This window comes from Scleropages formosus, chromosome 7 (genome assembly GCF_900964775.1).
Source record: "Scleropages formosus chromosome 7, fSclFor1.1, whole genome shotgun sequence".
Taxonomy (NCBI): Eukaryota; Metazoa; Chordata; class Actinopteri; order Osteoglossiformes; family Osteoglossidae; genus Scleropages; species Scleropages formosus.
This window is the reverse complement of record NC_041812.1, coordinates 14138887-14162898: the sequence shown is the minus strand read 5'-3', so window position 1 is coordinate 14162898 and position 24012 is coordinate 14138887. Positions and strand designations below refer to the sequence as shown.

At 41.3% G+C, this 24012-nt stretch overlaps 2 protein-coding genes across 10 annotated transcripts; both read left to right on the top strand.

Annotated features, from left to right (window-relative positions):
• Nucleotides 1-29: 29 nt before the first annotated feature.
• rcn2 (reticulocalbin 2) lies at nucleotides 30-4945 on the top strand. 8 transcript variants are annotated; one of them, XM_018747663.2, is made up of 8 exons: nucleotides 30-106; nucleotides 1488-1608; nucleotides 1761-1863; nucleotides 2123-2319; nucleotides 2418-2531; nucleotides 2743-2836; nucleotides 2965-3107; nucleotides 4563-4945. In XM_018747663.2, the coding sequence occupies exons 2-8, from the start codon at nucleotides 1516-1518 to the stop codon at nucleotides 4704-4706; spliced, it is 888 nt and encodes a 295-aa protein (XP_018603179.1). In that variant the 5' UTR covers nucleotides 30-106; nucleotides 1488-1515; the 3' UTR covers nucleotides 4707-4945. The 8 variants fall into 8 exon arrangements, with proteins under 8 accessions (XP_018603179.1, XP_018603177.1, XP_018603178.1 ...); XM_018747661.2 differs by lacking the exon at nucleotides 30-106 and adding an exon at nucleotides 129-173; XM_018747662.2 differs by lacking the exon at nucleotides 30-106 and adding an exon at nucleotides 1270-1371.
• Nucleotides 4946-5028: 83 nt separating this feature from the next.
• On the top strand, nucleotides 5029-23922 carry LOC108931692 (proline-serine-threonine phosphatase-interacting protein 1-like). Of its 2 annotated transcripts, XM_018747656.2 has the most exons (15): nucleotides 5029-5411; nucleotides 6573-6673; nucleotides 7386-7460; nucleotides 9911-9945; nucleotides 12228-12334; nucleotides 12592-12654; nucleotides 13794-13898; nucleotides 14531-14576; nucleotides 15430-15509; nucleotides 19830-19928; nucleotides 20205-20301; nucleotides 20841-20928; nucleotides 21425-21534; nucleotides 22566-22714; nucleotides 23171-23922. In XM_018747656.2, the coding sequence occupies exons 1-15, from the start codon at nucleotides 5379-5381 to the stop codon at nucleotides 23300-23302; spliced, it is 1320 nt and encodes a 439-aa protein (XP_018603172.1). In that variant the 5' UTR covers nucleotides 5029-5378; the 3' UTR covers nucleotides 23303-23922. The 2 variants fall into 2 exon arrangements, with proteins under 2 accessions (XP_018603172.1, XP_018603173.1); XM_018747657.2 differs by lacking the exon at nucleotides 12592-12654.
• The last annotated feature ends 90 nt before the right edge of the window (nucleotides 23923-24012 follow it).

Here is a 24012-nt window from a genome sequence, read left to right as displayed (position 1 = left end):
TTTGCCTTCAAAAGGAGAAACTTTATCAACACTGACCTGACCTCGCAGGGTGACATGCCTGTATATTACAGTTCAGGCTGGGAGCGGCATCCTATTTTTAATACCGGTAATATATGTGTCATATTTACCTGGAACGAGGGATGGGCAGCTATTGGTACTTGGACCATGTTTAGGTAGCGTGTTTTTTTTTTGCTTCCGTGGCCAGTTGGATTAATAACTATAACTTTTATAGTAACGTTATACAATTTTTGTCTTATTCCTTCAGCGCTTGTTTGTGTCATTTTGCAGGAAGTGTAAATAAATTTAAGTTTAAATTCCAAGATGTAAGTGGAACTTTTGTACTTTCCTTTGTTTCTAATTTTAACGTGAATGACTCATAAATATTCTGCATTATTTTTTTTTCTTCAGCCGTCCAGGTGTCTGGTTCCATTGTATTAACTTTATTAGAATGCACATTCTGAATATAAAAAAATGAAATTTGCATATAACGTAGCGGCGTCCCACGCGAGTGGACGGCGATCCCTATGCTGAAACACTGGTGGACTGTATACTAGTTGTAATGAACAAAAGTAGTCATGGGTAATGTAAATAATTGTGCAACCTCAGAGGGGTCTGTGATGGACTGGAAGGGTAAATGATATACGCCATTTAAATTGATCTTCATAACAAATTATGCTCCACACGAGAGAGAAGCCAAGCCTGTACTTCAAGTCATTCACGTCTTCAAATCAAGCTCTACAAAGCTTAAAATATTCCTGCAAGGGCCACTTTTCCATATAAAAATAATTTGTTGTCATTGTCATTAATTAAAATCATTTATTGCGATTCCGCAGAGGCACGCAAATAACGAGTACGTCTAAATGTTCTCGTTTGAGTCTTTTGTTTCCATGGTAATTCATGCCCGAATAAGTACTGCTGGCTTACGACCAAGAACAAGGCTCTAAGAACAAAAATTTACATCACTTCCTGAGAACATATTTCATATTAAAAGTACTTGGCAGCTGTAGTTTGCGCTGAATTTGAATTTTAACGTCAGGACTTTTTTTTATTTTTTTTTTTTATTATTATTTTTTTTTTACTTTTTTTCTGCTCTACAGTTGTCCATAATTCGCAATGTTTCTTGGAGTAATGCAGGGTATGAAGTGCTTACTGTTGCCACGCTTAGCTGGACTCGCAGGCACCGCATTTAGTCACCGCGCTACCACACCGCTCACGTATATTTTCTTATAGAAAGCGCTTTTATTTTGAAATTTGTCTCGGTCGCCGGAACTAAAGTATTTTAAATGGACCTGCAGGAACTTTTTCTGCTGGTATTCGTGTAATATTCAATTAATATTGACTGATAAGGCATTCAGTTGACCCGGATATTTGGTCTGTTGCATTTCAATTCATGTCTTCTTAAAATTTCGATATAATTCATTATAAATTATGGTATACAAACAGAAGATGAACGGTGATACAGTTGTACTAACTCGGGGTCGTTGTAGTTTCGCAGGGGGTCCAGCGGACAGGAAGATGAAGTTCGCGGCGGTGTGCACTGCGTTCCAGCTGCTGGCCCTGTGTTACAGCCACAAGGATCACAGCTCCGAGCACCATGTCGGCTCCCAGGTGTGTACGTGTACGTGTACGTGTACGTGTTCCTTACTACACGCGCAGTGAGAAGTGCGTGTGACCGAGCGAGTGGCGTACAGATTGCTGCTTACTGCACTTTAACATTAGCATGTTATCCAAAGCATTGCATCTCATTTATTTCTTTCTAGAAGCATGAAGAAATTAAGAAGCTCAGTCCAAACGAACAGAAGAAGAAGCTGGTGGAGATTGTGAAGAAGATAGACATAGATTCAGACAAACAGTTGTCTGCAGGTTATTTTTAATTTTTTCTTGTCTATAGGTTTACTTAAGAATCACATGTCTGCAACTATGTCTCTCTTTCTGCTAATGTAATGCACAAATTGTATTTTCTCTGAGATGTACATCGCTTGGAGAAAAGCGTCTACTAAATAAATAAATGTAAATATGTAATGTATTAATTTCTGCTGAGAACTCAGAGTATTTTACCTTTTTCTGCTATGGTGGTTTATAGAAGGAAACAGTTGTCGGTGCCCACTTTTTCTTTCCACAGAGGAGATCACCCAGTGGATACAGCTGGTCTACAGACAGTACGCATTGGAAGATGCAGAGGAGAGATTTCCGAAATTCGATACAAACAAAGACGGAGTCATATCATGGGGCGAATATAACATGTTTGTGCACGAGCATCCCTTCGATGATGAAGAACAGAAAGCTGTTGAAGGCCCAGAAGAGGAGTCTCTCAGATTTGTATGTTCATGTTCTTGGACGTTACTTCAGAATGATGGAGCAAATCAAATGTTTACCAGGTTTCTTTTCAATTCCCACCTGGGCACCTTTGCTTATAGCTACATTTAAAGGAGAAAAGGCGCTTCGAGTTTGCCGATGCCGATGGGATACCTGGGCTGAATCTCACTGAATTCCTTGCGTTTACACATCCGTCTGAAGTAGATCACATGGCTGTAAGTTTTTTTTTTTTTTGTTTTTTCCCCCCTTTCTCAGAAGTACAGAATATTGATTGAAGGTCAGGGATATTCTCATTGTGTATTGAAGAACTTTTATCTGTTTTCTCATGTACCTGATCTGATATTGCACTATTTGTGTGGTTGGAATTTTTTTTCAGCTAACAAACATGATCACAGTTGTTTGATTCAGTAATCCCTTTACTTTTAGGATTATACTATTGAAGATGTGCTGTATGAGTATGACAAGAACAAAGATGGCTTAATTAGTCTTCAAGAATTTCTTGGCGATATTAGAACAAATGGTAAGTAAACACCTGTTTTCTCTTAACCCATTTAAAGGCACTGCTAATTATGCAGAATTATGCAGAATTATGCATGGAGATGTTTCTTTTTAAAAGTTAATGAGTAATGTTTCTGTGTTCACTGGAAGCTGACGATAAGCCGTCGCAGTGGGAGATTGATGAAACCATTCGGTTTAAGGACCTGTATGACCAGGACAAGGATGGCCAACTGAACCGTGAGGAGCAGCTTCGATGGGTTACTCCAAACAGTTATGCTTCTGCAAGAGAAGAGGTGGGAAATTAAGCCGGTGGTTCAGCTATTTTGCCTCATATTTTTACAGTGTTTCAGTGTTACAGGACTTTTAGAATGAATGAGCAGTGATGGGAATTGATATGGTCTTAGGCTAAAAGAGGTTTTAAAATAAATACAGTTAAAGCGTGAACGTAGATATAAAAGTAAGCGTAGACATTTAACTTATTTTTATTTGGAGTCAAAGTCAGAAAGCAACACAGGAGATTAAATATGATTCCAGTTATAGGAAGAAAAACACTTTGGGGGGGCTCCAAGGTCAACTGGCTGCCCTCCCTCCTAGGTATGCTATTGGGCTATAGTAAAGAAAAATGTATAGCCAGTAACGAGGGGGTGCGATGGCGCAGTGGGTTGGACCACAGTCCTGCTCTCCGGTGGGTCTGGGGTTCGAATCCCGCTTGGGGTGCCTTGCGGCGGACTGGCGTCCCGTCCTGGGTGTGTCCCCTTCCCCCTCCGGCCTTACGCCCTGTGTTGCCGGGTTAGGCTCTGGTTCCCCGTGACCCCATCTGGGACAAGCGGTTCTGAAAATGTGTGTGTGTGTGTATAGCCAGTACTGGAAGGGACAAGTGGTCATCCAGCCTCCGTATGTTGCTTAGGTAGTGTAAAAAGCAAAGGTTACAGGTCTGAACTTAATGAGATGAGGGCAAGAAAAGATAAATATGGATACAAAAGAGAAGAGAGAGCAGTAAACTGGCTCCTTTGATTGTGGTACAAACTTTTTCTAGTTTATTGATTTTTAAATTGCATTTTATTCACAAATGTACTCCAAAATTTCAGTTCGTTGTGCAGCAAAAACAACTTGCATTTCCATTCCCGGCCATTAGATGGCAACAAAACAAACCCAGCAATTGCGGCGTGGGACTGGATAAATTCAGCTCAGTTCCACAGTGCCTCCTCACAGATTGAGTGGGGTCAAACTCATGTTGAATCAAGCAGGGTGAAATGAGTGCCAAAGTATATATTCAGGTAACTACCTTGAAATGACTAAAGCTTTTCTCAATTAAAGAGCGGTAGTGGAAAATCTCTTTAGTGAAATCGCTGCTTCGAAAACAGTACCTTATATAACAGTACCAGTATCTGTGGTGTTCATCAAAAGTGAAGAAATGAAAGAGGAAATTAGCATTTCTCAGTCCCTTGTTCTTCACAGGTGCTACTTCATATAAGACTTATTGTATAAGTGTATTGGTTCCAAATCAAAGGTGATTAAGGTTGTGGGGAAACAGCAGTATTTTAGATATGTGCTCTATGGCTAGTAAGTCTAGTGTATGATTATGCACATATGTTGGGCCAGTCACAATTTGCTGAAGCCCTTCAGAATGTGAAAGGTATAGAAAGCTTTGTCCCACCTTTTAACCACTGGATAAATGAAAATGTGTTGTATTCTTATTTTTATAGAGGAGTGGTCTGTATGTCATTGTTTTCTCTTACCATTAACAGGCCATACATCTGATCAAGGAAATGGATCAAAATAGTGATGGGATGCTGTCAGAGACCGAGATCCTGAGTAATCAGGAGACATTCATGAACAGTGAAGTCACGGACTATGGAAGACAGCTCCATGTGTCTCATGATGAACTATAACACTACACGTCTACTTTGATTAAAATAAAAAAAAATAACGACAATTTCTACAAATCTTAGTTGTTTTCACTAACTGGACAGTCCTACCACTGCATTCTGAGTGAATTATTCAGAAAGGAAAGTGAAAATCTGATTTTGGGGTAAACCTCTTTCGTTCTGTTTTGGCACATGAATTTATCAAAAAAGCATTGAATTGCATAGATTTACATATGAATATGGTTAAGAAGCAGGTCCTCAAATTCAGTACAAGAAACAAGAAAGGCATAGCAGTGCAAGGCCATACACTGCATCATTTTATCATCTTTGTCTATTGAACCTGACAGTTGTAGATGTAAAACTGTAATTAATTCGTACAAAAACTCAATAAATCCTCCCGATTCCACTCTTAGACAGTTCTGTCTAATGCACGGGTTGTATCTGCTGTTCAAGTGCCAACCTAGAGCCATTTGGTTATCTTTAACCCAGCTGTGTGTGTGGTGACATCATCTTGTGCTCCTTCCTCTTTCTAACCCTTCCTTTCTTGAGCTCAAGAAACATGACAAAGCGGGGCTGACCTGTGTGCACGTTTTTTTAGCTCCGCTGTTTCTTTTTCCCCTGGACTACATCTGGACTGCCATTTGTTAACAATCTCAGGAGAAAAGTATTCTCCTGGCTTAAGGCAGAGCTGCCAGGATGACAGAGCTGCAGTTCAGAGATTACTTTTGGGTAAGATTGTATTACATTTTGTTTGCCAATACATTCTCCAATTGCTGCTGATCATCAGTCATCACATTTAAGAAAAAATCATTAGTTATCTCTTTAGTGATTCTAAATGTCCTTGATGACGTCGGTCTAAGCAGAATAAAATACACGTACATAAGAAAAGTTTAAACGTTGTGCACAGGATGCAGTTTAAGAATTTTGATTCAGAGAGACAGAGTTTGACAGGACATTTCAGAAGTCTAGCAGGCTGATATTAGACAATGAAAGTGTTTAATTTTGGAGTGTCCTTAATTATCACAATTTGAGAGTGTCTTCTGATAATATGACTTTTGATTTCCTTTAAAAATGTCTCAGAAACAATCACAGTTGTCAAATTTTTTGACTTTCCTAACTAAAATCTAAAAACTCAAAAAAAAAAAAAAACCACTTGTTTTATTTGCGCTACAAAGTAATCCTCAGTTTTTACATGTTAATGTACATCAAGTACATATGCAGAATTTTTATTTACTACTTTGAACTTTATTTGCAGTTGAACAATTCTTTTGACTTCCTCTTGTTCTGAAACTGAGGCTGTTAGTAGAGAGGTAAATTTCAGAAACCACAGTGACTTGACTGTCTTCCTGCTGTAGCTTGTGTTAAACAGTGGACATCTGGCTATGGTAACATCTCAGCTTCTGCAACACCCTCCCAATACTAATAACCAAATGTTTCCTCAAAGTGTGGATACCACAATAATCAGAATAAGCAGCTGAAATATCTTAAATACGCATGTATGAAAGAAAAAAAAAATATTACAATATACTAGAAACTTTAAAAAAAAAAAAAAAAAAAAAAAAAAAAAAATCTCTCTAATTTCAAATGAATCGCTCCTTAGCGACTCATGAGGGTATCGTGGGGTCAGCAGGGAGATGCCACCTAATGTAATGTAGCCTCAATGGGAGGAATATTATGCTTTATGCATGCATGGAAATCTAAGCTTTTTTCCACTAAAAGAAATGGGCCTCAAATATCTAATTCTAAGACTGCATAAGTCAAATATGCATTAGGTGCCACGCATACCCTACCAATGTCCAATATGTATAAGAAAACTACTTATGTGTAAGGGTTCTGGTTACATAACTTTTTGCATATTTTTTCCGATTTTTATTTGCATTTTCTTTCTAGTGCGTGGACTTCACCAGCAGTGTGGGTTATGACACCCTAATCCAGCGCATGTGCGATGGTCGTCGGATGTGTAAAGATGTGGAAGACGTATTGAAGATGAGGTATGAAGTTTCAGGGGTTCCGCACACCCAACAATATCCCGCGTATCCGTCTTAAATGAGAGATCACATTGGGACTTACTGTAAGGCATTATGCTGCACTGACCACCAAGCCTGTTCCACAAGGCCCCTTTTCCAGTGGGTCCTTGAATATCAGGTAAAATAAGAATATAATTAAATCATTTCATGACTTAATGAGTGACACCAATGTGTCTCCAGGACAGGCTATGAACCATCATGTCCCAGCAATGGAAAACTAGTTATAGATAATGAATACATAAATAAATAAATTGAGCAGCAAGAACTGTAGGTAGCACATTATTGTTATTTATTTTATCCCTTTCTCCAAATAAACTTACAGCATTGCATTCATTTACCCATTTATGCAGCAATGTCATTTTTATTGTATCAATTCAGGGCTAGTGCATACAAATTTGAGTCTTTTGTAAGGCAATGGATCTCACCGCTACACCACCTGCTGTCCCTATAAAATTAATCCATGGGGCCCAGATGGATGTTGTTTGCACAATATAGTGATGTAATATGCTTTATGTGATATTTCTTTACAGCTGGACATTTACTTAAGTAAGCAAGGCCAAGTATGTCAGTTTGGGCAGGGGTGGGCCCTTCGAAGACATTGCTCTACCTGCTGTCAGTGTTACTGTACGAGCAATTCCTTCATGCCCTTGTGTATCTCGCTGTCCGTCTTGCACAGGGCACAGGCAGAGGAGAGGTATGGAAAGGAGCTGGTGACAATCGCTCGCAAAGCTGGAGGACAGACTGAAATTGGGTATGCTCCTTCACTTTCTGGCTGTGCTTTACATGTTTTATAAAGGTGTAGGGTGTCAAGGAAGCTCTTACCATGTGCCTTTTTAAAACCCTATGTCACTGACAGAACTGCAGGGTCTTCCAGTACATAAGCTAGTTGCAGTCATATTTCAGAAGCATTGAGGTATTGAAACTACTGGAAAAGCAGTAGCTAGGCAGTATATATTGCACTGGAAGTTGCTTTGGAGAAGCTTGTGTATATATACAGTTTGTATATGTATATGTATACACACACAACCATAGACTCTGATGTACAGTGTGTATATGTATATATATGTATATAATATATATACACTGTACATCAGTCTGTGGTTTGAGAAAGAGTTGCCTTTTTGATCCTCAGTTGGCTACGTTCTTAAATGGTACTCACCAAATAGTAGTATAAATTGCAACAGTGATGACTTAGACTCATTTATCCATAATACTCCTTTCCAATTATCTGCTATCCAGTGTCTGTGTTCTTTTGCCCATTTTGACCTTTTATTTTTATTTGCCAGTTTCACAGTTGGGTTTTTCTTTGAAACTCTACCTCTAAGGCCAGTGTCCCTGAGTTGTTTTTTCACTGTTATACATGACACTGGTATTTGAGGTCTACTTTTCAAGGAAGTAGCCAACTGAGGACCTCTAAGCAGTTTGTTTCTCAAACTACACACTCAAGTGTACTTCTCCTCTTCCACAGTTGTGCATCTGGACCTTCTGCTTCTTTTTCTGTTCTGGTTAGATCCAGTTTGCCCTCTTCTCTCAAGACAGTAGTGGACACCTTTGTATGAAATTGTCAGTTTCTTGGCAATATGATACATTAAGCAGTAATAGCCATTTGTAACATTAGTACTGATGTATTGGCTACATTTTTTTAAAGCAATTTAATGGCGTCTTGATGAAAAAAGTATAATTTCTTACAAAAAACATGAAAATTTCAGAGTGACTCCAAACTCTTGACCACTGGTGATTGAGTGTTTCTTTATACACACACACAAACACACCAAAAAAATTTATGTTATACGTATGTGAAAGATAACTGTTCTGATAAGCTGTTAGTTTGCTAGCGTTTGTTTTCTAGAACATAAACCTTGCGTTTGGAAATGAACTGTTGGAAACTCCTGGGAAGAGACACTGTGCCACTCAGATATTTGAAATATTTGTTGTAGCAGAAGTTTTACACACACTGATGCACGCAAACCCTTTTCTCTTCCTGTTCACATGATGCCACAGTTTCCTGTGAGGGCTGAAGCCTGAGTGGCTGATTTTCTGGTGTTTAATCGCTTATGAGATGTGATTGTCCAATACAGTTCACAAAATACTACTGTACCTCAAAACCAGTGCGTGAGAGATACATATACTGGCTTTATACACCAGTTTTATTAATATATATATATATATATATATATATATATATATATATATATATATATATATATAATGAATAATAAGTAATACACACACACACACAGTCTGAAACCACTTGTCCCGAGTGGGGTCGCGGCGAGCCGGAGCCTAACCCAGCAACACAGGACGAAAGGCTGGAGGTGGAGGGGACACACCCAGGACGGGACGCCAGTCCATCACAAGGCACCCCAAGCGGGACATGAACCCCAGACCCACCAGAGAGCAGGCACAGGCCAAACCCACTGCACCACCACACCCCCTCTTAAGTAATATATATGACTGAAATTAATAAAAATAAAGATATATTTTTAAAATAATATATATATATACACACACACATATAACACTTAAAAATATTCACATAGTACATTGTGATCTGTAATAACTTGGTACTCTAAGGCCACATATGAGCTCCTATGGGCTACTGCATTGATTTATCAGAGCCTTCAGTCAGTTTGTTTTATGTGAATGCTGTAGTTAAAGTGATTTATAAAAAAATAATTTTTCTCACAAAATGCGATTGCTGAAATGCACACACCCACTGTCTGTAGCCACTTATCCCAAGTGGGGTCGCAGCAAACCGGAGCCTAACCCGGCAACACGGCACAAGGCTGGAGGGGGAGGGGACACACCCAGGATGGGACGCCAGTCCACCGCAAGGCACCCCAAGCGGGACTCGAGCCCCAGACCCACCACAGAGCAGGGCCTGGCCAAACCCACCGCACCCCTCTGCACAATACATGCTGGTGAAATATCACTACACACAGATCAGCAATTTACATGAATCTTTTGTTTAGTTAGATTAATGAATCAGTGTTCATAAAAGTGTTTTATCATAAGGAAACCTGTAAAATGTTGTTCAGCCTCAGCGTATTCCCTTTGACATGAATTGGATTGCCACTCTTAGCCACTGCTCATCTGTAGTCCATTTTGTTTTGGGAGTGACATGTTTTAAATGCAGAAAATCATGCAGTCGGACTATTGCCTCTTGCTGTTTTAGTGACGCTTCTTTTTTCTGCTTCGCAGCACATTGAAAAACTCGTTCGATCAACTCAAAGCCCGTAAGTTGAAATACTTTCTGTGTAGTTATTGTTGCATTGCAACTTTGTCATAATCATTCTCAGCAGCTGCGCTTTGGTGCCTTACGAACGAAGTATGATATTCCCACTGCCAATGCCGAGGAATATTTATAACATGGAGTCAGCATAGCATCACCATAACTGTCAATTTGGCGAGAATACCTTAGCAGAGCTCTGGCAGGGAGTAAGTCAGTGCTGTTCAGAGGAGCAAAGTGCTGTAGTTGCTGCTATGTGCCTGTCTTTCTGCTCAGCGGATACACATTCAGTACGATTCTGTATTACCAAGACCTCAGGTGGCACTAGATCCCAGTGGAAACACAGTAATAAGACCAGTGTAAAACATTTCATTAATCTAGTAGCGGGTCTTTTAATCTGCACATTAAGAAAGAGACACACAACTCTGTCTGTTCACACACTCCCTTTTCACACTTGTGATTTATTAAGGTCTAGACCAAACATGGTCAGTGCAATAATATTTGCTAATATTTTCTTTGAACAAATCCAAGGTCACTTGCGTGTATCAAAAAAAAAAAGCTGTTAGCAGCCATTAATACTGTTGAAATGTGGAAAAGGGGACTTGTTAATATTCATTTTCTAAGATGAATAGAAAATAGACATTGTATTCATATACTGTATGTGAGAATGTGTGCTGAGATATATTTAAATTTATATATGAAAGGAAATACAATGAACCCCATCTCAGAAAAAGACGTTTAGGTTGCCAAATTTAAAAAAATAAAAACAAAAACTTTCAAGCTGCCTAAGAATAGATGTTTGGTAGAATACAGAATGTACCACAGAAGAAAGGCAGTATTTCCTGGAGTGGGATGGCATTTCCTCATTGCCAGGCAGAAAAGTTAGGAATTATGTAAAAATATAAGGAGGTTACTAATAAACAAACTATATCTATAGTGCCAAATTGTGGGGGGGGGGGGGCATGCCCAACATTGTCACCATTGTATTGAAAAATGATTTGGACAGGTGAAATAATTCCTATACCCATGGTTTTCTATACACTTCAGTATAATAATAATAGTAATAATAATAATGCTGCCTTTGTCCAACACATTTACAGGGACAGGTTTCAGCTGAATATAGCTGCTTGTGTTATTTTGAAAATGTACCGTACACTGGTAATTCCCTCTGCTTTCTGACTTTATTGAGTTTATCTGCACACTAGTGTCATAGAAGCCATGTAAACAGCCTACCGGTTTCATGGTTTGATTTCTTGGGGTTTTCCTTCAATCTGTGGTATATAAGTGAAATCTGAAGCAGGAAGTAGTACTAGGGTGTGTAAGGCATCACATGCATTGTAGATACGTTTTGGAATAACTGAAAAAGCTGAGATGGCTCCGCTAGCAGTATTGTACTATAGGAGAGTGCTGAGGTATTAAGTCACTTTTTAAAGTGACAAAAGTATGGTTATTGCGTTACGAAAACGTTATCTCTAGTAGTCCAAATGGAGTCATTGGTGAATTAGTCAGCTTTTGCATGACACTCAGTTGAGGGAGGAACCTCAAGGAGTAGCTGGTAGCAGAGTGGTCAGAGCTGCTGCCTTTGGACCCAAAGGTTATGGATCTGACTCCCACCTCCAGCTGTAGTACCCTTGAGCACAGTACTTACCTTAAATTGCCCTAGTAAAATTACCAATCTGTGTGAATGGGTAAATAATGGTAAGTTGATTTGGACAAAAGCATGAGCCAAATGAAAAACTGTAAAGCAAAAGAAAGAACAGTACCTTATTGCATGCCACTCTACACTGAGCTAGAACGTTAGAGGACATAATGGTTTTTTCAGGTGAGCTATTAGTGTAGCAAGGGGGGGTACGATGGTGCAGCGGGCTTGGCCAGGTCCTGCTCTCTGGCGGGTCTGGGGTTTGAGTCCTGCTTTGGGTGCCTTGCGGTGAACTGGCGTCCTATCCGGGGTGTGTCCTCTCCCCCCCAGCCTTGTGCCCTGTGTTGCCAGGATGGGCTCTGGTTTCCCGCAACCCAACTATGTCTGAGCGACTTCAAACAGGGTGTGTGTATTTGTGTAGCCTGTGGAGCTAAAGAGCTTGTGGCATATAACCATGGAGACGAAGTGGCAAACAGAAACATGCAAGTACATCAAAGATATTTCACTTCCTTCCTGGACCTCTCAATGTACTATGTTTGTATTTCTTTATTGTTACTGTTATTATTATAATTGTCAAATGTTTTGAATCTAGTTTAAAACCTCGTCTAGTTCAATGCGTCCAGTTTAAACCTTCCTGTTTCTCGTTTCAGAAATTGAGAATGCTGGTAATTTCCACATCCAGTTGTCGGGGATGCTGAAGGAAGAAGTACACAGAGTGGAGCAGTTCAGAGAGCGGCAGAGGGAACAGAGGAAGAAGGTACTGGTGCTGACGACACAATCATGATTCAGTTTGAAATGAACACAGGCAATCCGAGAACATAGCCTGGCCAACTGATATGGAGAACATCTGTGCAGTTACAATTACATGGATGGACGTGACCATATATCTTTATTTTGTCTTCTAAATTTTAAATTTAAAATTGAAATTTTAAATTTAAAATTTAAAAAATTTTAAATGTTACATAGTAATGATTTGTTTTCAGTATATCGATGCTTGACATTTTGCTGTTACAGTTTGAAGGAATAATGGAGAAAGTCCAAAAGATGAAGGTTTCACTATACAAAAAGACAATGGAGGTGAGGAGGTTGGTTATAACCATATCCCTATATGTTGCTTCTCATCTTTCTGCTTGCGAGGTTTACAGAAGCTAAAAATATGCACCAGTGTTTAGCAGGGGTGACGGAAGTGCGCAATTTTAAGAACCGTCATCGGCCTCGGTGGTACCGTAGAAGTCGGGTTGTCGGAATTTTAAGAGCGGTAATGTCTGCGGTGTCGTTCGTCGTGTCCCTCGTGCCTGAAACGCCGGTGCACATTTGCGTACGTTCTCAAAAATAACTGCAGCGCTAAAAGAAGGCTCAAAAAATTTGACTACAGGAAGAATTAGTAAACTGTGAAATGCCTGAGTGCCGAGATACAGCTAATACCTGGTCGCATGGTTTTGTCCCATGACCTCGCCGACACCCGTGCCCCAAGCGGAGCCGTGTAGAAGTGCCACACAAGGAAGAGAAAAGATACTTACTTATGTCTACTACCCCTCCTGGGGCATAGGCCGCCAACAAGGGCTCTCCAGGCATCTCTGTAAGATGTCTGAGATGTCTTGAGTACTTGTTGGCGTTTCTGTAATGGTGTAGGTTTTTTACGGGATGAGGTCGCTAGCCCCATCCCCAACCCTCCTCCTTTATCCGGGCTTGGGACCGGCAGGGGACCCCGAAGGAATCCCTAGGCGGCATTAGAGAAAAGATAAAGGGCAGGATAAGATGTGCTGTGTGTTATACCAAGATCCGCTCATCACCGGGAGGAAAGAAGAATAACGGCATCAACATGTCGTGAGAACACGAGTACTTGAACGCACTCGTTCGTCTCGCAAACGGCGAGGAGTTTCACTCTAACTGCCACTTTAGCACAGTTAAGTACTTGTACCCCCACCCCAGCGAAACTCAGAAACTGTGAAAAGTGGCAACAAACAGTAAGTTTTAGATTTTTCATCTTCTTCTGCTCTGCAGCTCTGCTCTAGGCTCATCTCTCCGCTGCCACACTTTACTCCACAGCAGGTAGCTTGCATTTCCTGTCTTACAGCCCCTTCCTGTGAACACACTCCATAGCTCTGACTTTCCTGTATGCACCCACTGCAATTAATTTCAAACTTGTGCATTATGTACTTGTGGATTTACGCATGAAAATAACCAGGGAACGCTTGTTTTGTCTTCTTTCTTAGTCCAAAAGGTATTATGAGCAGAGATGCAGAGAGGCGGACGAAGCAGAGCAGGCAGCTGCCAAAGCAGCCAACACACCCAGCCTCACGCCCAAGCAGTGTGACAAGGTGCCGTACCCCCTGCTGTAGTACGGTGTGCACATCTCACGCATGCTTTTCAAAACAGCTCCTGTACCTCAGTGGGAAAGAAGCTGTCAAACAGATTGAAATAATATATCAATTCTTTCATTTTAAAAAAATTAAATTGTCACAAACTGAGTGCACACACACACACACACACACACACACACTATCTGAAACCGCTTGTCCCATACGGGGTCGCGGGGAGCCAGAGCCTAACCCAGCAGCACAGGGCATAAGGCTGGAGGGGGAGGGGACACACCCAGGATGGGATGCCAGTCCGTTGCAAGGCACCCCTTTTGGGACTCGAACCCCAGACCCACCGGAGAGCAGGACCCGGTCCAACCCACTGTGCCACCATGCCCCCTACAAAGTGGGCATTCCTTTTTAATTGTAAATGTGAATATTGTAGGGCTAAACGAGCAGTTTCCTTGGCAACAAGCTCAAACATTGTGCAAGGCAGAAGGTGTGACAACACTTGCCATGCCGAGTGTGTCTTGTTACCCCATCCTAAATTTTTTTTTCACAAAAGGAGAACCTAGCAGCTCTTCCTCTAACTCGGTGCCATGTAGATGCCTTACAAGCAGCGCACCAACTCGTTCCCTTCTGTGCTTTCCCAGGCCCAGAATAAGGCCAAACAGTGTCGAGAGGCTGCCAGCGAGGCCGGTAAGTCCTGCATAGCTCCATCACCTTGGATCTGCAGTCCATCAGCAGTGCTTACAATGTTCCTCTTCTGAGCTAACTTCATAACTTCCCGTTTCTTTTGTTTTCTCTAACGATTGTGTGTGCAAAACCCGGTACCCTTCAGTAGATGAACACTATGATTTAGGGTTCGTTCATATTCGGGAATATGGAAGGATGCATACATGCAATACTTGCATATACCTGCAGTACGTGAGGACACAAGTAGAATCACATTAGTATGCTACTTTTAAGTCAGAATGGATAAAATTCATGCTCAGAAGTTCACCTTCGGGTGTCCTGACCCATCAAAGACTATTTTCCTTATATATTTCACCTTTTTTCCATTTTCCTGAGGAAACTGCAACAAAGATAACTTATGCAACAATTAGAGTAATATGAGCTGACGGTGATTCTGCAGCGAACACCGCAGTTACCGGTGTTCATGACTTCCTGGAAGATACTGTGCTGTACTTTACAGGGACGAATGAGAACAGATGTGCAGAAGATTTTTTTTTTTTTTTTGCATGTATGAATCAGTGATGTTGGTACATATTTAGCTCTGGTTTACCAGAAAACAACAGGAGCTCATTGACACAATGCTGCTTCCTCTTTTGAGCCATAGATGTTATCACATGGTCTGCTCACACTGGGGCACCCAGCACAGCAAAATTTACTTTCTAATTTTCACAGGAAATGCAGTAAGGGGGGCGGGGAGGCTGCACAATACCTTTTCTCTACAGCAAGAGTGAGCTTTGTACAGGACAGGCTCACGTAATTTACACAGAAGCTGGTTTAACTGATTTGTATGAAAGCGAAGCTGTTCTTCCTTCTCCAGAGAAGCAGTACATGAACAACACGGAGCAGCTGGATGTCACGCGTGAGGAGTGGGAAAGCACACATAAAAGCACTTGTGAGGTAAACGGAACCGCCACCCAGTGCAAGGGTCCCACACTCAGCTCATGGGGGGCCCAGTCTCCTTGTTGTTGTTCTTTAACATCTTTAACAGTCACTTCAACTGCAGTGAAGTGGTCTTTCAGCGTGACTGTATAAACAAGATTTACTAGCTACTAAGCGGAGCAGTTAGGCCGGGAAGTGAACACAGGCAATCCAAGAGCACAGTCTGAGATCCTTATTTTAGCATTAAAGTGCTGCAGAGTCTCTCTCGCACACACACACACACACACACACACACACACACACACACACACACACACACACACACACACACACACACACACACACACACACACAGTCTGAAACCGCTTGTCCCAAGCGGGGTCGTGCCAAGCCGGAGCCTAACCTGGCAACACAGGGCGCAGGGCTGGAGAAGGAGGGGATACACCCAGGACGGGACGCCAGTCCATCGCAAGGCACCCCAAGCGGGACTCGAACCCCAGGCATGCCAGAGAGCGGGACTCAGCCAAACCCACTGCACCACCATACCCCCGTGCTGCAAAGTCATTGGGCCATTTTATTTATTTGCCAGCTTATGCTGTCGAAGTTCTGTTGGCAATAAAAATTTTGACTTGCATTACAGACAGGGTTTCCATCATAACAGTTGTGCTAAGACTCAAGCATTCAAAAGCTTTTACCTCCAAGGTCTCGAATACTGCTACTGCTGTTATATTCTGTTGAAAAACACCAAATTCCTTCTGTAACATATCCGGTTTTAAAAATGGGTAAAATGTAAGCATGTAATCAATGTCAGTAGTTTGGTTAAAAGCCTCTGCAGTGCAAGTTACTATTTTAATTGGTGGGTTTCTCAGTTTTTCATCACACTGAAGGCACGATAAATAGACACAATAATTAAAAAGATAGAGAGACAGACAGACATATTTTCAAATAAAGGTAAATAAATGAAAAAGCACCAGAGACATTTCAGTACTACTCAGTGTGTAAGAGGTCATTACCCTAACAGTGAGAGAACCCATGTTGGAGCACTGACCTCAGGCAGCACTCCCTGGAACAACGCAAGGCCAAGTTAGTATACAGTCAAAGTGAAAAGTCAGCTCTATTGTCATTCCACATGTAGGTGAGTTACACACACAGCAGAACGAAATTCTGTTTCTCTTTGGACCTCCGTGCCACATAGAACATGCAGTATAGTGCAATGTGTTATAAACAATCGAGTGCAGTACACAGGTCAGAGTCTGAGGACAATACACATAATACTAAAAAGATTTACATATAGTATACAATACAGAAAAAAACGGTACAGGACATTTACACTGTACTGTATTTCATACTGTAGCACTAGAGGCAATAGCATGAGCTATAGGAGCAGCAATTGATAAAATAGGGAGATGGTACATGCCATGACAATTTAACAATTTGAGTAGATTTTGGGGGGGTAATTCCCACGAGGCATAGAGGATTCAGTTATTTGCATGACGTGTTATTTTGCTTAAAGTGACATGTACTTTGTACAAAGGGTACAGAGGGTGAGAGTTACTGTCCATGGTGACTGAGAGTTTATTTTTAGTCCTGCTCCACAGTGCTGCAAGAAAGTATTTGGCTCTTTCCCAATTTCCTCTTTTTTGCATTTTTTTCCACATTAAATTTGACCAGATCTTTTTGGCAGTTCTAGTAGTATGTGAATGCGCCAAACAGAACATTTATAGGGTTTTGAGCATCGACGGCTCTCTTCCAGCCTTGTAACGTCTCAGTCGGATTCAGGTCTGGACTTTGACTAGACCGTTCGATAAGTTTTGGGTTTTTTCAGTCATTCTCATGTTGACTTGCTTCAGTATCTGGGATTGTTGTCTTGTTGCATTATTGTGCACTTCAGTTGCAAATTTTCCCGTTCTGAACAAGATTTCTCAGTCTACAGAAAATTCTTCCAGAAGTCTTGAGACATCAAGGTACTTTTGAGTGAACTGTAGACAGACTTTATGTCCTTTTTAGTGAGCAGTGGTTTCTGCCTTGCCATTTGCACACATATCCCATTTTTCATGGGCTTACTTGTTATTGTGGAGTCGTGATCACTGTGTTGATTTGGGACAAGAGAAGCTTGGGTTCCTTACATGCTGTTCAGGGGTTCATTTTGAGCTCAGTGGTGATTTTACACCTTGGTCATGAAGAGATTTTGATACGATGGCCACCCCTTAGGTAGATTCACCACTGTTCTGGACTTTCTCCTTTTGATGAGTATGTCTCTGACTAAGGTACAATTGACATTCAGAGGCTTAGAAAGGATAGCATAACCCTGTGCGGACTTAATCAACTTCTTCCCAGAGGTCTTCAGAAATTAACTTTGAGCATAATGAGTGCCTCTGTGAATTTCTACTTTGTCAGCTTTAAATTTGCTGGTGAACGTTTGAGCAGTTGAAAATTCATTTGGACAGGGCTTGCCTAAATGAGGACCGATTTCATTCAAGCAGCTTCCTTTGATTAAAGATTAAAGATAAAGTTAGGCGAACATTACTTTTTCCTGATTATGATTGCATATTTCATCATCTTTCACACCAAGGAAATATGACAATAGTATTGACATTGATTTAGTTCGGTTGCATTCAGGTACTACGACGAAAGGTAAAGTTCAGATGTTCTCGATTCTGGCTCTGTTGTGGTGGAACGACCTCCCCCTCTCACTCAGAACTGCTGAAACTCTGTCTACATTTAAAAAGGGTCTGAAAACTCATCTATTCCAAACTCACTTTGCCTACGATCTATTAAGATCATGTAAGGTATAAATGTTCATGCCTGTAAGGTGTACATGTTCATGATCATACTCAGATCAATTCTTTACAGAGCTACTCCTGCAATGTAACGTAAATGTTTATATGTATCTCAAAAAAAAACTACTAGGAAGGTGATTAGGAATCGTCGATATTCTGATAAAGTTTTATGCAGCTACTTGTGTGATGAATGTCGGTGCACATGGTGAAGGAAACAAACTAACTGTACTTAATCACACATCTGCAGCTATGTCTCTTTCTCCTAATATAATACACTAACTGTATTTTCTATGAGATGTACGTCGCTGTGGAGAAAAGCGTCTGTTAATGAATAAATGCACTAGAATTGACAAAAGGATCGAATCAAACAATGCAAAAAAGCTACAAAATATTGTAAAGGGGCCAATACTTTTTCACAGAACTGTGGGTCTCCTCTCCTCCACTTCCTCTCCAATAATGATCAAATGAATCTTGGACCTCCCGAAGTCCACCACCATCTCTTTGGTCATTGTACAGCTCAACAGTTCTTCACCAAGCCTCTGTTTTCATCCTCCTGCCCATCCCTGATGCACCCAACTATCACTGCAGCATCTGAGAACTTCTGCGGATGACATGAGACAGTGTTGTACGTAGAGTCTGAGGCGCACGGAGTGAAGAAGAAGGGAGCCAAGACTCTCTCTCAAGGGGGCTCCATATTGTTGTGATTGTTTATACAACCAATACAAAAATCTAATCTATTTCTAAATTGAGGTACATCTGTATTGGTAAGCTTTTATTGTGTGTGACTTAGTGGATAAAGCGCCTTTGGGTTCTCAAAGAAATTCAGTTACAAACAGACTTGTGTTCCCAACTATGGTCGTGAGCGTTGGAGCCTGTGCAATTGTTCAAAGGAAAAATAGAGGAACAAATATGTGGCAAACTCTTTGTTTCCTCATTCACTTGCAGAAAACACTACCGCAAACGGGATGGAGTTGTTTCTTTGTATTTAAAAATGAGCCCGCTTCAGTATACCGGAAACGCTAACGTAAACTTGGACATATTGAAACAACCGTGTTCTAAACTGTTTCGGTATCCACTTAGCCAATTTCGACTTTCTTGTTCTGGGTGTAGGGGGGGGTGGTGGTGCAGTCGGTTGGACCGGCTCCTGCTCTCCGGGGGCTCTGAGGTTCAAGTCCCGCTTGGGGTGCCTTGCGACGGACTGGCGTCCCGCCCTGGGTGTGTTCCCTCCCCCTCAGGCCCTATGCCTCGTGTTGCCAGGTTAGGCTCTGGCTCCCCGTGACCCCGTATGGGACAAACGGTTTCAGATGATGTGTGTTCCAGGTGTTTAGACTCAAGCAACAGTGTCTAGTACAGGATCTTGGGTGTCCTTGGGCATGCTGGGAGTTTCTTAGTTCTTTAACAATTCTACCTCCTCTCATATAGTTTGGGCTTTCAGAAGGAGTAAATTCTTATTGCATCTGCTGAATGTCTGTGGGACGTCCTGGATGAAAAAACTTTGATCGTCTGACATTATTTCCACGGCGTGTGGGTGTCTGACATACCGATGTCTGAATTGCAGGTGTTTCAGCAGCAGGAGACGGACCGTATTAACGTTCTGCGCAATGCCATGTGGGTGCACTGCAACCTCTTCTCAATGCAATGTGTCAAAGATGATGAGGTCAGTATCTGCAACTGCAATGGTATGCGGCGTCACGGCACACTGAAGGCCTGAATGATTCAGACAAAACATAGTAATTTACCGCAGCCATTCATGTCTCTGCTTTTCTTTAATTAGACTCCTCTGGGTATGGACATGCAAATGATACAGTGCTGCAGTATTTATGAACGGATCTGTAATATTAGCGAATGTCTTGCGAAAGCATCTTGAGGTTAAACGTTTCCATAAAAATGTATATCACTGCATGTCAAAACCCTTCCGTTACTGTGTTTGCAGTTGTACGAGCAGGTGAGGAACAGTCTGGAACAGTGTAACATCGTAGCCGACAATAGCAGCTTCATCGAAGCCAAAACGACTGGCTTGACTCCTCCAGGTAACGGGCTATGCGGTCGGTCACGGTATACAATGTGTACGTTCTAAAGGTCTGTCATATTATAAAGTGGCTGAGACTGATCAGCTAAGAGCGCTCACTTCCACTGACTGGCAGAGTTTCTGCCGCTGCACTTTGCTGATAAAGCTCTTCAGTAAGCAGACGTAGTGAGAGCCCAACGTTTATCATGCACACTCACCTTGGCTGCTGCACTCTTGTGTTTCTCTCCTCTCCTTTTGCTCAATATATTACATTTATTCATTTTAGCTGATGCTTTTTTCCAAAGCAACTTATAGTATTAAGCTACTTACAATTATTTACCCATTTATTCAGCTGGTTAATTTTATAGAAGCAATTTATGGTAAGTACCTTTCGCAAGGGTACTACAGCCAGAGGTGGGAATAAAACCCATGACCTTTGGGTCCAAAGGCAGTAACTCTCACCACTACGCTACCAGCTGTACCATGTACTATACTTTTACTGTACATGGTACTGTGTACTGTACTGCAGTGCATTGCTGAGACCCATTGCTGTCTCCCCAGCCCCTATCATCTTTGAGAACTACTATGAGAGGGACCCATCGGCCAGTACCAATGGCAGCGCACGCTTCAGCGGACGTGTCATGAAGAGGTCTGTCAGTTACGCTTACTGCACTGAGCTGCTATTTATGGCATGAAGAACTCAATAAACCACTCTGCTTGTGGGTTTGAGGGTGGGGCTTTACTCTGGAGTGCTTGGTACTCTGCAACGGTCTTCTGCTATATGTGTATTTGTCTCTGTAATAAGTGTTATACATTTAAATAATATGGAAAAATTAGCTGCTCTAGCAAACTGAAGAACCTCTTTTGTACTCTTTGTATCATTCATACAAATCAGTGGGTGTTATTGGCAAACGGTATGCATATGAAGACAGCAGGGCCGACGAGTAACAGGAAATAAGGCAACGTGATTTCTCAGAAATGACTTTAGTAGCTGTAGTTTACTAGGCTTTAGTAGCTGCAACAAACCACTTAAACAGCTACTCATCTAATTATACTTTTTCTCCATAGAAAGAGTCGCGTGAGTCTCCGCTCTTTTAAGACTGGACTGTCGTCTAACCGGCTGGTGATTCGATTTCTGGTTTTAGGTTTTCTAACCTGTTGCAAGGAAATTGTGCTGGAGGACTGAAGACCGAAGTGAATGACACTCAGCTGATGCTGCCATCTACCAGTTCCCAGCCAGCAGCACAATTTACTGGTCAGTAATTATACTAGTAATGGCAATTACCAGGTATGACCAGGTTTACCATCACTGATGAGGGAAACACAGAAACAGGAGTTCGGTGTGGATATGAGCAGGAATGACTTCAGCTGAACAATACAATGTAAACTGTTCTTTTCCTACAGTAAGGTTGAGAAACTGATCACACTACGGCATGCTGCTCGATTCTTATGTTTCAAAGGGCCATCTGCTTCCTCGCCACATGTAATGCCGCATGCTCCTTCTCAAGTCTTTCATGTGCCTTGTTTGCAGCATAAAAGCATAACAATGACGGCTGCAATTATTATTTTAATAATAGTATACTGATTAGCCTGACTTGTGGCAAGTCTTTTAAAATGAAGTTCACGTTGTAAAAATGCAAAAAAGTGCAAAAAAAAGAGCCAAATTAATTATAGTTAATATTGAGTTTTAAAGAAAACATGCTTACTGAAATTGAATAACCAAAATACGTATATTTCCAAAGTCCAGCCACAAAATAAGGCATAAGTAAACTAAAATATACAGTATGTTTTTAAAAAAAAAAAAAAATCAACTTTTATTTGCATATTTTATCATTCCAAGTTCTGTTTAGAGTAGAAAGTTAGAATGGCAGTTGGAAAACCAACGAAAGGTGCTTTAGAGCATCGCATATTGACACCGAGTATGTTTGTGTATTGAGTCAGAGTGAAACGTGACAGTTTTGGAGAAAGTTCATTTTGATCACAGCAACTACATCATACATCTGTTGCAGCTATTCGGCCTGAAGCCTTCAGACCTACTGTGTGCTCTAACAGGTGGAGCTTCAGGCTCAAATGTACAGTGGAACAGAAATTACAGAATTAAACAGTTTATTGCGATTAATAAATATTAATGAAACCAGACAAAAAAAAAAAAAAAAACCCCTAAAAAAACCACTATTTCCTCTTCACTTTTTTAATACAGAACTTTTAACAGTTCACGTTAGATTAAAATGTTAGAATTAACTGGTGATGGAGTGATTTGGTACTGATACCTCTGCATTGTTGAAGCCTCAGGTGCGAACTCTGATGGAGTGTACGCCTCCATACATGGGGAGCAGCGGGAGCAGCAGGAGCAGCAGGAACAGCAGGAGCAACAGGAGCAGTCCGAGGCCAATGAGGATGGCGGCTACATAGCCTTGTATGACTACACAGCACAGGTATGTCAATGTCAGATTCGTACGGGGGGCACTTGTCCAGGGCTTTAACACTGGCCTTCCTGCACGCTCATTCTGCTACCACAGCTGCCGCATCTGTACGGTCATTTCTGTCTTCTCTCAGCGCAAGTCAAAATAACAACATAATCAAGCGTGCTCCTTTTCTTTGTGAAGAACACCATTAAATTCATGGCATTTCATAGTAACGCAGTTACCCAGAAGTCTTTTATGAAGACATAAATCACATGTGTATGACTGCTACCCATTCTCCTCCCGCTCCCTGCGTTTAAGATTTACCGCAAGATGTACTTTTGCAAAGAACAATTATTCAATTTACGTTTCGAACTCGATAGGAGGAACGTCTTCGGCTGTTGCTCACTTTAGCATTTCAGCTGAACACATTGTATACACCATGGATGGGCTCGCTCACACTGTGCTTCAATCCTCATTTTCCCACAGAGCCAGGATGAGCTGTCCATTACCGCAGGGGATGTGGTTTTTGTCACAGACAAGGGAGAGGATGGCTGGTGGACAGTACAGAGAGGTGAACTGTCAGGTCTGGTGCCAGGCTCCTACCTGGACAAAGTGTGACCATAGCCTCTGTGAGGGTACCTGTACAGAATCTAGAGTGAGCCAGATGTTCATCAGCTCCTTGAACCCATCAGTTTCCTGCTTCAGTACAGCTCTGTGAACAGAGAAGACCCATTTGGCTACATTCTTCATGACCTTCTTGAAACCAACCTGGATGAATACTATTACCAGCAGGAGTGGGATCAGCAGACTGTCACACATTGAGAACCAAAGCAAAAGGACACATTACAACATTTCAACAAAGCAGTAAAAAAATGGGAGCTGGCAGGTACGCTGCATTCTTCTCTACAATAAAGTGTGTGATAGTGGTCAACCAGGAATAACAGCATAAAGTCCCCAAGAGACCAGTATTCTGAGAGGCATTGCAATAAGTAGCACTTTTTACCCGATACCAGCCCGTCGTACCGCCACAAAAAAACTACAGTTTAAATGTACTCATCCTCTGTTAACTGCTCCTAATTCATTCTTTCAAAATGCACTGCATTCAAAACACAAGATAATGAAATTACTTATTTGTTCCATCAGTTCTTATGGGGGAAAAATTCCAATTTGTTCCAAACATCATGTCTAAAATCATAATGATGTCTAATATAATGTCCACCATAATGTACAGTATATATTGTGTAGAATATTAAATCAGAATAAATAACAGTAAGAACCTTACATGCAGCCTTTCATGTTTGCAAATTTTTAATGTTTTCCTTTTTTGA